Source organism: Bombina bombina, chromosome 9, assembly GCF_027579735.1.
Source record: "Bombina bombina isolate aBomBom1 chromosome 9, aBomBom1.pri, whole genome shotgun sequence".
Taxonomy (NCBI): Eukaryota; Metazoa; Chordata; class Amphibia; order Anura; family Bombinatoridae; genus Bombina; species Bombina bombina.
In genome coordinates this window covers 267785586-267801358 of record NC_069507.1, presented here as the reverse complement: position 1 = coordinate 267801358, position 15773 = coordinate 267785586, and the positions used below count along the sequence as shown (strand labels likewise).

Here is a 15773-nt window from a genome sequence, read left to right as displayed (position 1 = left end):
AAGGTACATCCAATCAGAATTCAGCGAGCAGGAATAAATCAGAAGGTACATCCAATCAATAGTCAGCGAGCAGGAATAAGTAAGAAGGTACATCCAATCAGAAGTCAGCGAGCAGGAATACGTCAGAAGGTGCATCCAATAAATAGTCAGCGAGCAGGAACAAGTCAGAGGGTACATCCAATCAATAGTCAGCAAGCAGGAATAGGTCAGAGGGTACATCCAATCAATAGTCAGCGAGCAGGAATAAGTCAGAGGGTACATCCAATCAATAGTCAGCGAGCAGGAATAGGTCAGAGGGTACATCCAATCAATAGTCAGTGAGCAGGAATAAGTCAGAGGGTACATCCAATCAGAAGTCAGCGAGCAGGAATAAGTCAGAGGGTACATCCAATCAGAAGTCAGTGAGCAGGAATAAGTCAGAAGGTACATCCAATCAGAAGTCAGCGAGCAGGAATAAGTCAGAGGGTACATCCAATCAGAAGTCAGCGAGCAGGAATAAGTTAGAAGGTACATCCAATCAGAAGTCTGCAAGCAAGAATAAGTCAGAGGGTACATCCAATCAGAAGTCAGCGAGCAGGAATAAATCAGAAGGTACATCCAATCAGAAGTCTGCGAGCAGGAATAAGTCAGACGGTACATCCAATCAGAAGTCAGCGAGCAGGAATAAGTCAAAGGGTACATCCAATCAGAAGTTAGCGAGCAGGAATAAGTCAGAAGCTATATCCAATCAGAAGTCAGCGAGCAGGAATAAGTAAGAGGGTACATCCAATCAGAAGTTAGCGAGCAGGAATAAGTCAGAAGGTACATCCAATCAGAAGTCAGCGAGCAGGAATAAGTCAGAGGGTACATCCAATCAGAAGTCAGCGAGCAGGAATAAGTCAGAAGGAACATCCAATCAGATGTCAGCGAGCAGGAATAAGTCAGAGGGTACATCCAATCAGAAGTCAGCAAGCAGGAATAAGTCAGAGGGTACATCCAATCAGAAGTCAGTGAGCAGAAATAAGTCAGAGGGTACATCCAATCAGAAGTCAGCGAGCAGGAATAAGTCAGAAGGTATATCCAATCAGAAGTCAGCGAGCAGGAATAAGTCAGAAGGTACATGGGAGGAAAACAGGGGCAGCCTAATCAGAACTGCAGAAGTAATGAAATGTGACATGACTGCTTGATGCCCACATAGATGGCAGTGAAGAACGTTTGCAAACGTTGTCACCTAATTTTTTAAAAACAACGTTCCATGTGTAGGAAGCTCTTTCTCCAGAACAAATGCAGACGTCCTGCTTCCCCTCCTGAAGTTTAGCTGCAAAACCAGGACTCCTTTTTAGTGTCACCTCAATCTGCATGAGAATGAGAAGCATTATGATATACAGAGAGTAAGCCCTGTGCGTGAATGTGTGTGAGTGTGATATACAGAGGGTAAACTTAGTGTGTGCACATGTGTGTTATATATAGAGAGCAAGCCCTGTGTGTGCCTGTGTGTGATATACAGAGAGTAAGCCCTGTGTGTGATATACAGAGAGTAAGCCCTGTGTGTGATATACAGAGAGTAAGCCCTGTGTGTGCCTGTGTGTGATATACAGAGAGTAAACCCTGTGTGTGCACGTGTGTGATATACAGAGAGTAAACCCTGTGTGTGCACGTGTGTGATATACAGAGAGTAAGCCCTGTGTGTGCATGTGTGTGATATACAGAGAGTAAACCCTGTGTGTGCACGTGTGTGATATACAGAGAGTAAACCTTGTGTGTGCACGTGTGTGATATACAGAGAGTAAGCCCTGTGTGTGCATGTTTGTGATATACAGAGAGTAAACCCTGTGTGTGCACGTGTGTGATATACAGAGAGTAAACCCTGTGTGTGATATACAGAGAGTAAACCCTGGGTGTGATATACAGAGAGTAAACCCTGTGTGTGATATACAGAGAGTAAACCCTGTGTGTGCATGTGTGTGATATACAGAGAGTAAGCCCTGTGTGTGCATGTGTGTGATATACAGAGAGTAAGCCCTGTGTGTGATATACAGAGAGTAAACCCTGTGTGTGCATCTGTGTGATATACAGAGAGTAAACCCTGGGTGTGCACGTGTGTGATATACAGAGAGTAAACCCTGTGTGTGCATGTGTGTGATATACACAGAGTAAACCCTGTGTGTGGATGTGTTTGATATACAGAGAGTAAACCCTGTGTGTGATATACAGAGAGTAAACCCTGTGTGTGATATACAGAGAGTAAGCCCTGTGTGTGATATACAGAGAGTAAGCCCTGGGTGTGCCTGTGTGTGATATACAGAGAGTAAACCCTGCGTGTGATATACAGAGAGTAAGCCCTGTGTGTGATATACAGAGAGTAAGCCCTGGGTGTGCATGTGTGTGATATACAGAGAGTAAACCCTGCGTGTGATATACAGAGAGTAAGCCCTGTGTGTGATATACAGAGAGTAAGCCCTGGGTGTGCATGTGTGTGATATACAGAGAGTAAGCCCTGTGTGTGATATACAGAGAGTAAGCCCTGGGTGTGCACGTGTGTGATATACAGAGAGTAAACCCTGTGTGTGCATTTGTGTGATATACAGAGAGTAAGCCCTGTGTGTGCATGTGTGTGATATACAGAGAGTAAACCTTGTGTGTGCACGTGTGTGATATACAGAGAGTAAACCCTGTGTGTGCATTTGTGTGATATACAGAGAGTAAGCCCTGTGTGTGCATGTGTGTGATATACAGAGAGTAAACCTTGTGTGTGCACGTGTGTGATATACAGAGAGTAAACCTTGTGTGTGCACGTGTGTGATATACAGAGAGTAAGCCCTGTGTTTGTATGTGTGTGATATACAGAGAGTAAACCTTGTGTGTGCACGTGTGTGATATACAGAGAGTAAACCTTGTGTGTGCACGTGTGTGATATACAGAGAGTAAGCCCTGTGTGTGCATGTGTGTGATATACAGAGAGTAAGCCCTGTGTGTGCACGTGTGTGTGATATACAGAGAGGAAGTCCTGTGTGTGCGTGTGTGTGATATACAGAGAGTAAACCCTGTGTGTGCACGTGTGTGATATACAGAGAGTAAACCCTGTGTGTGCACGTGTGATATACAGAGAGTAAGCCCTGTGTGTGCACGTGTGTGATATACAGAGAGTAAACCCTGTGTGTGCACGTGTGATATACAGAGAGGAAGCCCTGTGTGTGCGTGTGCGTGATATACAGAGAGTAAACCCTGTGTGTGCACGTGTGTGATATACAGAGAGTAAACCCTGTGTGTGCCTGTGTGTGATATACAGAGAGTAAGCCCTGTGTGTGCACGTGTGTGTGATATACAGAGAGGAAGTCCTGTGTGTGCGTGTGTGTGATATACAGAGAGTAAACCCTGTGTGTGATATACAGAGAGTAAGCCCTGGGTGTGATATATAGAGAGTAAGCCCTGGGTGTGCATGTGTGTGATATACAGAGAGTAAGCCCTGTGTGTGATATACAGAGAGTAAGCCCTGGGTGTGCACGTGTGTGATATACAGAGAGTAAACCCTGTGTGTGCATTTGTGTGATATACAGAGAGTAAGCCCTGTGTGTGCATGTGTGTGATATACAGAGAGTAAACCTTGTGTGTGCATGTGTGTGATATACAGAGAGTAAACCTTGTGTGTGCACGTGTGTGATATACAGAGAGTAAGCCCTGTGTGTGCATGTGTGTGATATACAGAGAGTAAACCCTGTGTGTGCACGTGTGTGTGATATACAGAGAGGAAGTCCTGTGTGTGCGTGTGTGTGATATACAGAGAGTAAACCCTGTGTGTGCACGTGTGTGATATACAGAGAGTAAACCCTGTGTGTGCACGTGTGATATACAGAGAGTAAGCCCTGTGTGTGCACGTGTGATATACAGAGAGTAAACCCTGTGTGTGCACGTGTGATATACAGAGAGGAAGCCCTGTGTGTGCGTGTGTGTGATATACAGAGAGTAAACCCTGTGTGTGCACGTGTGTGATATACAGAGAGTAAACCCTGTGTGTGCACGTGTGATATACAGAGAGTAAGCCCTGTGTGTGCTCGTGTGATATACAGAGAGTAAACCCTGTGTGTGCACGTGTGATATAAAGAGAGTAAGCCCTGTGTGTGCCCGTGTGATATACAGAGAGTAAACCCTGTGTGTGCACGTGTAATATACAGAGAGTAAGCCCTGTGTGTGCATGTGTGTGATATACAGAGAGTAAGCCCTGTGTGTGATATACAGAGAGTAAGTGGCTCCTGTAAGCGGTGCAAAGCTTAGCTGGAGGGAGCTTTGACCGCGGAGCACAATGTAGGCTGAGGTTGAGAGGAAGTGGGGGAGGAGCTGCAAGGTGATAAAGCCTTGCGGTTGAGCAGGAAAGCCAGCAGTTGTTGTTAGTAAAAGTTGGTGAAGCATCTGCAGCTGTTGGCTTTCTCGCTCAGCCTGCGTTATGGCTGATATGGAAGACTTGTTCCGGCGGCTGAAGGAGGCTGCAGAGTCAAAGGGACCTACCTGGCTATCTGAGCAGGTCCAAGCATTGCTGGGGGCTCCGGTAGAGGCTGTGGCGGTGCAGGAGCGGTCGGTTCCCAGGAAGAGGTCCACCAGGCAATCCAGGCCTCCATCGCGTCTCAGCCCTGAGGTCAGCAGGAGGGCGTCGTCGACAAGGAGATCCGGTCCGGTTCCGGTTAGGAGGAGTGCGGAGGCAGCGGTATTGGCGGGTCCGGCGGGTGTGGGTCCAGTGCCGATGACGTCATCACCCGGTGTGAGCGGCAGTGATCCGGAGCGGAGGTCCGTTGCTGGCCTGGCCACTAAATCTGGAGGTAGGGGTAAGGTGGCTCACGGCCTGGCAGGGCCTGATCTGGGGGGAGAGGGGCCTTCTGGGAGGTGCTGTGACGGACAGGGTGGCTCCCTGGTTCCTGGTAGTGGGGTAGCAGTGAGCAGTGGTAGTGAGGGAGAGGAGGGACAGGCCACGACAGCATTGGTGGTTGGTGGTCCCAAGGTCAGGCAGAGTGAGTTAGGCCTGGGTTCTCTCCAGCTTAGTCCTAGGGGTCCTAGCCAGTTTAGTGGGGGTGATGTGAGTTGGGCAGTGAGGCCACAAGGGGGGGGGCTTGTTGATCTGGAGTATGGGTCTGGGGAGGAATGTGAGGAGTTAGAGCTGGGCCCTGGGGAGATGGACTTATTTTTAAACTCCTCTGATGAGGAGTGTGTTCCTCCCTCCCCTGGGTCCTCCAGTAGGAATGTTAGCCATTTTGGGGGGTCAGCTGAGAGGGTTTCTGTGGGTCCTAGGCCTGTGTCTGTTCACCATGCTGTGGGGGGAGGGGGTACGGCCAGGTTCAGGGAGGAGGTTGGGGTGTGTGGCTCACATGTTAGCTTTTCTCTTCCAGAGCATAGCCCATCTGAACGACGGCCAGGGCCTCAACCTGGCCCATCTTTGAGGGAGGATGTCTTCGACGGCCTTGAGGAGGATTTCTCTGGCTTGCACGGCTCCTGGACGGATTCTATTCGTTTGGAGCCTGATGACGGTCCACAGCAGGATGTGCGGCCTGTTGGGCATAAGGAGGTGAGGTGTGGTGTCTCGGGCGGGGTTTCAGAGCTGGCAAGGGAACAGAGTGGGGCCCGGGTGTATACGGCGGCCACTCAAGGGGTATAGGTGCCACGGGTCGGCCACATAGGCCAGGAGGACGGGGAGTTGTACATAGGGAGGGGTCAAGAAGACGGCCTGTGGTGGACATTGATTGGCCTGGTGGTGAGGGTGGGGGAACTCCCAAGAGGGGTAGGGGAGTTGGTACGGCTCGGAGTAACAGCCGGCAAAGAGGGGGAAGGGGTAGCAGACCTTTTCCTCCCCTGGATATGTATTCACGTTCTACTGTTTTTCAGGATCAACCACGGCAGTTGGCACAACAGGGACGGCCAGCTGTCACTTCTACTGGAGGTGGTCGAGAGATTACGGGGCAACGCAGCAGCGGGCTCCAGGCAACTTTCAGCGGTCCTTCAAGCATCAGGACTACGGAGAGCACTTCAGCAGGTGAGAAAGGGTTGTTGAATGTGGGGGGGAGTGATGTTACATTGTGTGGTGTTAGGAGTGTGGATTGTGACTCAGTGACAGGGAGTGTAGTGGAGGGATTGAAAGTGTTGTTAGCTAAATTGGAAGGAGTTGGCCCTGCGCAAAGGGTTGGAGTAGAGAGGGCGTGGGTCCCTGTTGACAGGTCGGCGGGTGTATCAGTTGTGGAGAGGGTGGAGGACTGCAGTGTGGAGATCCCTGGTGTCTCAGGGGGTGGTGTCGCGGTGGTGGCGCAGACTTCCGGGCCTATAGTGGGGTCTTCCGGGCTGGTCTCGAGGCAGGGTGAGGGAGCTGAGTTGAGGGTGGCTGATACAGCAATGTCTCGGTCGTGTCTCTGCTCAATCGGGCCGTTGGGGATGCACTTGACCTCTGAGGTGAAGGAAAAGATATATAAGAGGGAATTTATTGAATTTTTCTCTCTTCTCCCGCTTGAGCAGTCTTTCGAGATCCCGGAGGACTCTAAGAAAGACGTGGCCAAGAAAGAGGAGGAGGAGAGGAAAAAGAGATATCGGAAGTTGCCGAAAACATTTTCTAACTGGTCTCAGGCATTTTTGATATATGCTAATGTGTTTGCGAGTAAATTTCCTGACCAGGGTGCAGCGCTTTTTTGTTATCTTGATGAGGTGTCTTCTGCTCAGCGGACGTATGGGGGTATGGCTTGGTGGTCATACGACGAGCAGTTCAGGCAGCGCTTGTCAGTTAAGCCGGAAATGCGGTGGGACGACCGTGACATGGGGTTGTGGCTAAAAATCATGACGCCTCTAAGATCTTCCCAGTCCTTTCGATCAGGAGCCGGTGGCGCCTCCATCGGGGGATCCCCTGCCACGGTCAGAAAAGGTTGTTGCTTTGCCTATAATGAAAAGTTTTGCAAGTGGGGAGCTGCGTGCAAGTTTAAACACGAGTGTTCAGGGTGTGGGGGTGCACATTCCTATGCGAAGTGTTTCCGTAAGGGTAAACCAAGCGGGGTTGGGGACGCGTCTGACAAAGGGGGCGACCCCGGTGAGACTCTCCGCGATGGAGCCTTGGCTCGCCCTGTACGCTAGGCGGAAGGGTTGTTTTGATAAGGCGGCGTTGCTTTTTCACGGTTTTCAATTTGGCTTTGTGATTCCATCACAAGGGGGTTGTGGGGTTTTTAGGGGTAACTTAAAGTCGGCTCGTTTGTGGCCTGGGGTAGTCGTTGAAAAACTAATGAAGGAGGTTGAGTTAGGTAGAATGGCGGGCCCGTTTGATCGCCCTCCTTTGGTTGGTTTGCGGATATCACCTCTTGGGGTGGTTCCTAAGAAGGAGCCTGGTAAATTCAGGCTCATTCATCATTTATCATTTCCAAAAGGGGGATCTGTTAATGATGGCATTCCTCAGGAGTTGTCGTCTGTTAAGTATGCGTCGTTTGATCAAGCGGTTAACCTAGTCAGGGAAGCTGGTGCCGCTGCTTTACTGGCTAAAGTAGACATTGAGGCAGCTTTCAGACTGCTACCTGTGCACCCGACTTCGCAGCATCTGTTGGGTTGTTGCGTGGATGGTGCCTACTATGTGGATTTGTGTTTGCCCATGGGGTGTTCCATATCCTGCTCGCTGTTTGAGCAGTTTAGCACTTTTCTGGAGTGGGTTGTTTCTGAACGGGCGGGCCTTTCGTCATTGGTGCATTATCTTGACGATTTTTTGTTTGTGGGTCCGGCGGGTTCAGAGGATTGTATACTCTTACGGGATGTCTGTTATCAGGTTGCGGCCGATTTCGGTGTGCCCATTGCGTTTGAAAAGTCTGAGGGGCCGGTGACATCCCTTGAGTTTTTGGGCATTACCATTGACTCTGTGGCCAAGGAATGTAGATTGCCTAGGGATAAGGTTTCTGATTTGGTGGAGGTCATTGACCGTTCGTTGTTATTGAAGAAGGTTACGCTTCGAGAGGTGCAATCCCTGGTGGGAAAGCTGAATTTCGCGTGTCGAATTATTCCTATGGGGAGGGTTTTCTGTAGGAGATTATCTTTAGCTACGGCTGGTGTGAATAAGCCGCATCATTTTGTTCGGCTTTCCAGGGAGCTTAAGGATGATTTGAGGGTTTGGAGACAATTTCTGTTAGGTTTTAATGGCTCAGCATTAATTCAGGCAGTGAGGGTCTCTAATGAGGAGCTGGGTTTGGTGACAGATTCGGCCGGTGGTTGTGGTTTCGGTGCTTATTTCCTGGGCAGATGGTGTGCAGCTCGGTGGCCCGAGGAATGGTTTTCCTTGGGTCTGGTGAAGAATTTGGTGTTTCTGGAGTTGTTCCCTATTGTGGTTGCCCTGTTTGTCTGGGAGGGAGAGTTGAGGAATCGGGCCGTTGTTTTTTCTTCAGACAATATGGGAGTTGTGTATGCATTGAATACACTGACGGCTACGTCTCTGCCTGTGTTGAGATTGTTGCGTTTGCTTGTCCTGAAATGTTTGCGAATGAATGTTTGCCTGAAGGCCAAACATATTCCTGGTGTCTGTAATTCAATAGCAGACTCCCTCTCTCGGTTTCAGTGGCAGCGTTTCCGGGAATTGGTACCACATGCAGACGAGGAGGGATGCCCGTGTCCGAGTTTCTTGTGGCGACTTGGGGTGGAGGACTGGCTGGACTGGTGAAGAACTCATTGGCACCAGGTACTTTGGCAGCTTATTCAAGAGTGTGGTTGGAGTGGGAGAATAGGTTGTTGTCCCAGGGTTTACGTGAAGGGGAGGTTGATGGTACTGGTGCGTTGCTTGACTGGATGTGGGAATGGGGTGTTTCTCAGTTGTCACATTCCGCTATGGACAGGCGTTTGGCGGCATTGGCTTTCCGCTTCAAACTCTTGGGTCTGGGAGATATTACCAAAGGTTTTTGTGTTCGTCAGGTGCTGAAGGGCTTGAAGAAAGGGTTGGGTGGTCCCTTCCCTGACCATAGGCGACCTATTACTTTTTCGCTGTTGCAGCAGGTGTATATGGTGTTACCTTTGGTGTGTTTGTCTGATTTTGAGGTGTGTTTGTTTAGGGTGGCGTTTGTTCTGGCTTTCTTTGGAGCCTTTCGTATTTCGGAGTTGGTTAGTAAGAATTTGGTTTGAGTATTTTCAGGTACGTCCGGTTATGGGGGGTTCGTTGTTGGTTCATGTTGATGGTAGGCCGTTGTCGCAATTCCAATTTCGGGCGGTTCTTAACAAATCATTGTGCAGGTTGGGTTTTAATAGCAGGGATTTTGGGTCACATTCCTTCCGCATAGGGGCGGCAACTGAGGCTTCGGTGAGGGGTTTATCTGATTCAGTGGTTAAAGGCATTGGCCGGTGGTGTTCCGCCCGCTATCGCCGGTATGTTCGCCCTGATTTAGGAGTTTAGGCTGGTGGTGTTGTTATTCTCTTCTTTGTGTTTTAGGTGTCGATCGTTTGTGGCTTGTTGGCCATTCTTTCATTTATTGGGCTCGAAGAGCGGCTGCAGCCAAAGTGGATGGATTGCAGTTGGGTATCCCTAAGTCGAGATGTGAGGTCAAATGGTTTGGTGTCAGGGGGCTACGTTGGGACAGGTTGTTGCCGCTAGTGGTGGATTATTGCAGACGCTACCAGCATCCAACGGTGTTGTTGATCCACGCGGGGGGCAATGATCTTGGTTTTCTGCCTCAGAGGGAATTGGTGAGAAGCATGAAGAGGGACATTGGAAGGCTTGTGGAGTTATTCCCTAAGATGAGAATTGTATGGTCGGACATTTTACCTAGGATGGTTTGGAGGGCGGCTTGGGACCCAGTGCGCCTTGATAAAAGCAGGCGCAAAGTTAATAAGTTGATGGGGTCATTTGTCAGGAGACTTGGGGGCTCGGTGGTTCATCATCCAGACTTAGCTGAGGTTGGTCAGGGCGAATTTTATTTACCTGATGGAGTGCATCTTAATGATTTTGGGCTGCAGTTGTTCTTGCTCGATTTTAAAGAGGCGGTTGGTTCTTTGGTGGGGTTGGCGGGACTGGACTGAAGGTGTCAGGCCAGTCGGTGGCGGGGGTGCTAGCCCTTACATTTACAGTAATTTATGGCCAAATTGTTCATGTGGTATTTACATCCCTTTGGGGGTTATTCAAGATGGGGTCTCTAAGGGCAAGGGGTTCTTTAGAGACTTATGTTGATTATTGATAACGGGCTCAATCAAGTTGCACGGTTGGGTCCAGTGGATGGAGTGACGGCCAGATAAATATATATTTAGGTCTAGCACCGCTGTTATGTGTAATGTGTTTACAATTTATTTGCACTGTTATTTATTGAGTTATTAAAGTTTTATATGGTTATTTATTAATAAAGGAGCTGCGGCCAATTTATACCAATGCTAAGTCTGTGGTCTTATTTATGGGTAATTTTATTTAAGAGTATGTCATTGTAATATTTGTGTTAGGAGCCGTAAATTAGCGACATAAAAGGTCAAGCCCTGTGTGTGCATGTGTGATATACAGAGAGTAAGCCCTGTGTGTGCATGTGTGATATACAGAGAGTAAACCCTGTGTGTGCACTTGTGTGATATACAGAGAGTAAGCCCTGTGTGTGCATGTGTGTGATATACAGAGAGTAAACCCTGTGTGTGCTATACAGAGAGTAAGCCCTGGGTGTGCATGTGTGTGATATACAGAGAGTAAGCCCTGTGTGTGATATACAGAGAGTAAGCCCTGTGTGTGCACGTGTGATATACAGAGAGTAAGCCCTGTGTGTGCACGTGTGATATACAGAGAGTAAGTCCTATGTGTGTGATATACAGAGAGTAAGCCCTGTGTGTGCACATGTGTGATATACAGAGAGTAAACCTTGTGTGTGCACGTGTGTGACATACAGAGAGTAAGCCCTGTGTGTGCATGTGTGTGATATACAGAGAGTAAACCTTGTTTGTGCACGTGTGTGATATACAGAGAGTAAACCCTGTGTGTGCACGTGTGTGATATACAGAGAGTAAACCCTGTGTGTGCATGTGTGTGATATACAGAGAGTAAGCCCTGTGTGTGCATGTGTGTGATATACAGAGAGTAAACCCTGTGTGTGCACTTGTGTGATATACAGAGAGTAAACCCTGTGTGTGCACGTGTGTGATATACAGAGAGTAAACCCTGTGTGTGCTATACAGAGAGTAAGCCCTGGGTGTGCATGTGTGTGATATACAGAGAGTAAGCCCTGTGTGTGATATACAGAGAGGAAGCCCTGTGTGTGCGTGTGTGTGATATACAGAGAGTAAACCCTGTGTGTGTACGTGTGCGATATACAGAGAGTAAACCCTGTGTGTGCACGTGTGATATACAGAGAGTAAGCCCTGTGTGTGCACGTGTGATATACAGAGAGTAAACCCTGTGTGTGCACGTGTGATATACAGAGAGTAAGCCCTGTGTGTGCACGTGTGATATACAGAGAGTAAGCCCTGTGTGTGCACGTGTAATATACAGAGAGTAAGCCCTGTGTGTGCACGTGTGTGATATAAATAGAGTACGCCCTGTGTGTGCCTGTGAGTAATATACAGAGAGTAAACCCTGTGTGTGCACGTGTGTGATATAAATAGAGTACGCCCTGTGTGTGCCTGTGTGTGATATACACAGAGTAAACCCTGTGTGTGCTATACAGAGAGTAAACCCTGTGTGTGCTATACAGAGAGTAAACCCTGTGTGTGATATACAGAGAGTAAGCCTTGTGTGTGATATACACAGAGTAAACCCTGGGTGTGCATGTGTGTGATATACAGAGAGTAAACCCTGTGTGTGGATGTGTTTGATATACAGAGAGTAAACTCTGGGTGTGCACGTGTGTGATATACAGAGAGTAAACCCTGTGTGTGCATGTGTGTGATATACAGAGAGTAAACCCTGTGTGTGCATGTGTGTGATATACAGAGAGTAAACCCTGTGTGTGATATACAGAGAGTAAACCCTGTGTGTGCATGTGTGTGATATACAGAGAGTAAACCCTGTGTGTGCATGTGTGTGATATACACAGAGTAAACCCTGTGTGTGATATACAGAGAGTAAGCCTTGTGTGTGATATACACAGAGTAAACCCTGGGTGTGCATGTGTGTGATATACAGAGAGTAAACCCTGTGTGTGGGTGTGTTTGATATACAGAGAGTAAACTCTGGGTGTGCACGTGTGTGATATACAGAGAGTAAACCCTGTGTGTGCATGTGTGTGATATACAGAGAGTAAACCCTGTGTGTGCATGTGTATGATATACAGAGAGTAAACCCTGTGTGTGCATGTGTGTGATATACACAGAGTAAACCCTGTGTGTGGATGTGTTTTATATACAGAGAGTAAACCCTGTGTGTGCACGTGTGTGATATACAGAGAGTAAACCCTGTGTGTGCTATACAGAGAGTAAGCCCTGGGTGTGCATGTGTGATATACAGAGAGTAAGCCCTGTGTGTGATATACAGAGAGTAAGCCTTGTGTGTGATATACAGAGAGTAAACCCTGTGTGTGCACGTGTGTGATATACAGAGAGTAAACCCTGTGTGTGCACTTGTGTGATATACAGAGAGTAAACCCTGTGTGTGCACGTGTGTGATATACAGAGAGTAAACCCTGTGTGTGCTATACAGAGAGTAAGCCCTGGGTGTGCATGTGTGTGATATACAGAGAGTAAGCCCTGTGTGTGATATACAGAGAGTAAGCCCTGTGTGTGCATGTGTGTGATATACTGAGAGTAAGTTCTGTGTGTGCACGTGTGCAAGGAATATTTTGTATGCACATAGCAATGCACACCAAAGAACCCAGTGTGTTATACAAAGTACAGTGGAGATAAAAATCCAGGTGCCTTATACACAGTACAGTGCACATTAAAAGCCAGGTGTGTTATATACAGTACAGTGCACATTAATAGCTGGGTGTGTTATACACAGTACAGTGCACATTAAACGCCAGGTGTGTTATATACAGTACAGTACACATTAAAAGCCAGGTGTGTTATACACAGTACAGTGCACATTAAAGCCAGGTGTGTTATACACAGTACAGTGCACATTAAAAGCCAGGTGTGTTATACACAGTATAGTGCACATTAAAGCCAGGTGTGTTATATACAGTACAGTGTACATTAAAAGCCAGGTGTGTTATACACAGTACAGTGCACATTAAAAGCAAGGTGTGTTATACACAGTACAGTGCACATTAAAAGCCAGGTGTGTTATATACAGTACAGTGCACATTTAAAGCCAGGTGTGTTATATACAGTACAGTGCACATTTAAAACCAGGTATGTTATATACAGTACAGTGCACATTTAAAGCCAGGTGTGTTATACACAGTACACTGCACATTAAAAGCCAGGTGTGTTATATACAGTACAGTGCCCATTTAAAGAAAGGTATGTTATATACAGTACAGTGCACATTAAAAGCCAGGTGTGTTATACACAGTACAGTGCACATTAAAAGCCAGGTGTGTTATACACAGTACACTGCACATTAAAAGCCAGGTGTGTTATACACAGTACAGTGCACATTAAAAGCCAGGTGTGTTATATACAGTACAGTGCACATTAAAAGCCAGGTGTGTTATACACAGTACAGTGCACATTAAAAGCCAGGTGTGTTATATACAGTGCAGTGCACATTAAAAGCCAGGTGTGTTATACACAGTACAGTGCACATTAAACGTCAGGTGTGTTATATACAGTACAGTGCACATTTAAAACCAGGTGTGTTATATACAGTACAGAGCACATTTAAAGCCAGGTGTGTTATATACAGTACAGTGCACATTAAAAGCCAGGTGTCTTATACACAGTACAGTGCACATTAAAAGCCAGGTCTGTTATACACAGTACAGTGCACATTAAAAGCCAGGTCTGTTATACACAGTACAGTGCACATTAAAAGCCAGGTGTCTTATACACAGTACAGTGCACATTAAAAGCCAGGTCTGTTATACACAGTACAGTGCACATTAAAAGCCAGGTGTGTTATACACAGTACAGTGCACATTAAAAGCCAGGTGTGTTATACACAGTACAGTGCACATTAAAAGCCAGGTGTGTTATACACAGTACAGTGCACATTAAAAGCCAGGTGTGTTATATACCGTACAGTGCACATTAAAAGCCAGGGGTGTTATACACAGTACAGTGCACATTAAAAGCCAGGTGTGTTATATACACAGATAAACACCACTAAGACAAACTAGGCACCCTTATCTCAGGATAATGAATATGCACATTAATGAATCTTTCTTACTATTTCTATGACAATGGTATATTAGTATGTAGTTGAGTAAAAATCGTCCCTCTCTGTCGGCTAGATTTAGAGTTTTGTCGGTAACGACCCGCGTAGCTAACGCTGGCTTTTTTCTGGCCGCACCTTTAAAATAACTCTGGTATTGAGAGTCCACAGAATGGCTGCGTTAGGCTCCAAAAAAGGAGCGTACAGCATATTTAACGCCACTGCAACTCTCAATACCAGAGTTGCTTACGGAAGCGGCCAGCTTCAAAAACGTGCTCGTGCACGATTCCCCCATAGGAAACAATGGGGCTGTTTGAGCTGAAAAAAAGTTGCGTTCAGCTCCTAACGCAGCCCCATTGTTTGCTATGGGGAAACACTTCCTACGTCTGCACCTAACACTCTAACATGTACCCCGAGTCTAAACACCCCTAACCTTACACTTATTAACCCCTAATCTGCCGCCCCTGCTATCGCTGACCCCTGCATATTATTTTTAACCCCTAATCTGCTGCTCCGTAAACCGCCGCTACTTACATTATCCCTATGTACCCCTAATCTGCTGCCCCTAACACCGCCGACCCCTATATTATATTTATTAACCCCTAATCTGCCCCCCACAACGTCGCCTCCACCTGCCTACACTTATTAACCCCTAATCTGCCGAGCGGACCGCACCGCTACTATAATAAAGTTATGAACTCCCGCCTCACTAACCCTATAATAAATAGTATTAACCCCTAATCTGCCCTCCCTAACATCGCCGACACCTAACTTCAATTATTAACCCCTAATCTGCCGACTGGAGCTCACCGCTATTCTAATAAATGTATTAACCCCTAAAGCTAAGTCTAACCCTAACACTAACACCCCCCTAAATTAAATATAATTTTAATCTAACGAAATTAATTAACTCTTCTTAAATAAATTATTCCTATTTAAAGCTAAATACTTACCTGTAGAATAAATCCTAATATAGCTACAATATAAATTATAATTATATTATAGCTATTTTAGGATTAATATTTATTTTACAGGTAACTTTGTATTTATTTTAACCAGGTACAATAGCTATTAAATAGTTAAGAACTATTTAATAGCTAAAATAGTTAAAATAATTACAAATTTACCTGTAAAATAAATCCTAACCTAAGTTTCAATTAAACCTAACACTACACTATCAATAAATAAATTAAATAAAATACCTATAATTATCTACAATTAAACCTAACACTACACTATCAATAAATAAATTAAATACAATTCCTACAAATAAATACAATGAAATAAACTAACTAAAGTACAAAAAATAAAAAAGAACTAAGTTACAAAAAATAAAAAAATATTTACAAACATTAGAAAAATATTACAACAATTTTAAACTAATTACACCTACTCTAAGCCCCCTAATAAAATAACAAAGCCCCCCAAAATAAAAAAATGCCCTACCCTATTCTAAATTACTAAAGTTCAAAGCTCTTTTACCTTACCAGCCCTGAACAGGGCCCTTTGCGGGGCATGCCCCAAGAAGTTCAGCTCTTTTGCCTGTAAAAAAAAAAAACAATACCCCCCCCCAACATTACAACCCACCACC

General features: G+C 46.3%; 1 protein-coding gene across 1 annotated transcript in view; it reads right to left on the bottom strand.

Moving 5' to 3' along the window:
• Positions 1 to 15773, bottom strand: part of LOC128640578 (ovostatin-like) — a 242508-nt gene that overhangs the window by 157616 nt on the left and 69119 nt on the right. The window contains exon 19 of the mRNA XM_053693049.1: positions 1211 to 1334. Coding sequence (XP_053549024.1) covers positions 1211 to 1334 — 124 coding nt within the window. The remainder of the gene's footprint in view (positions 1 to 1210; positions 1335 to 15773) is intronic.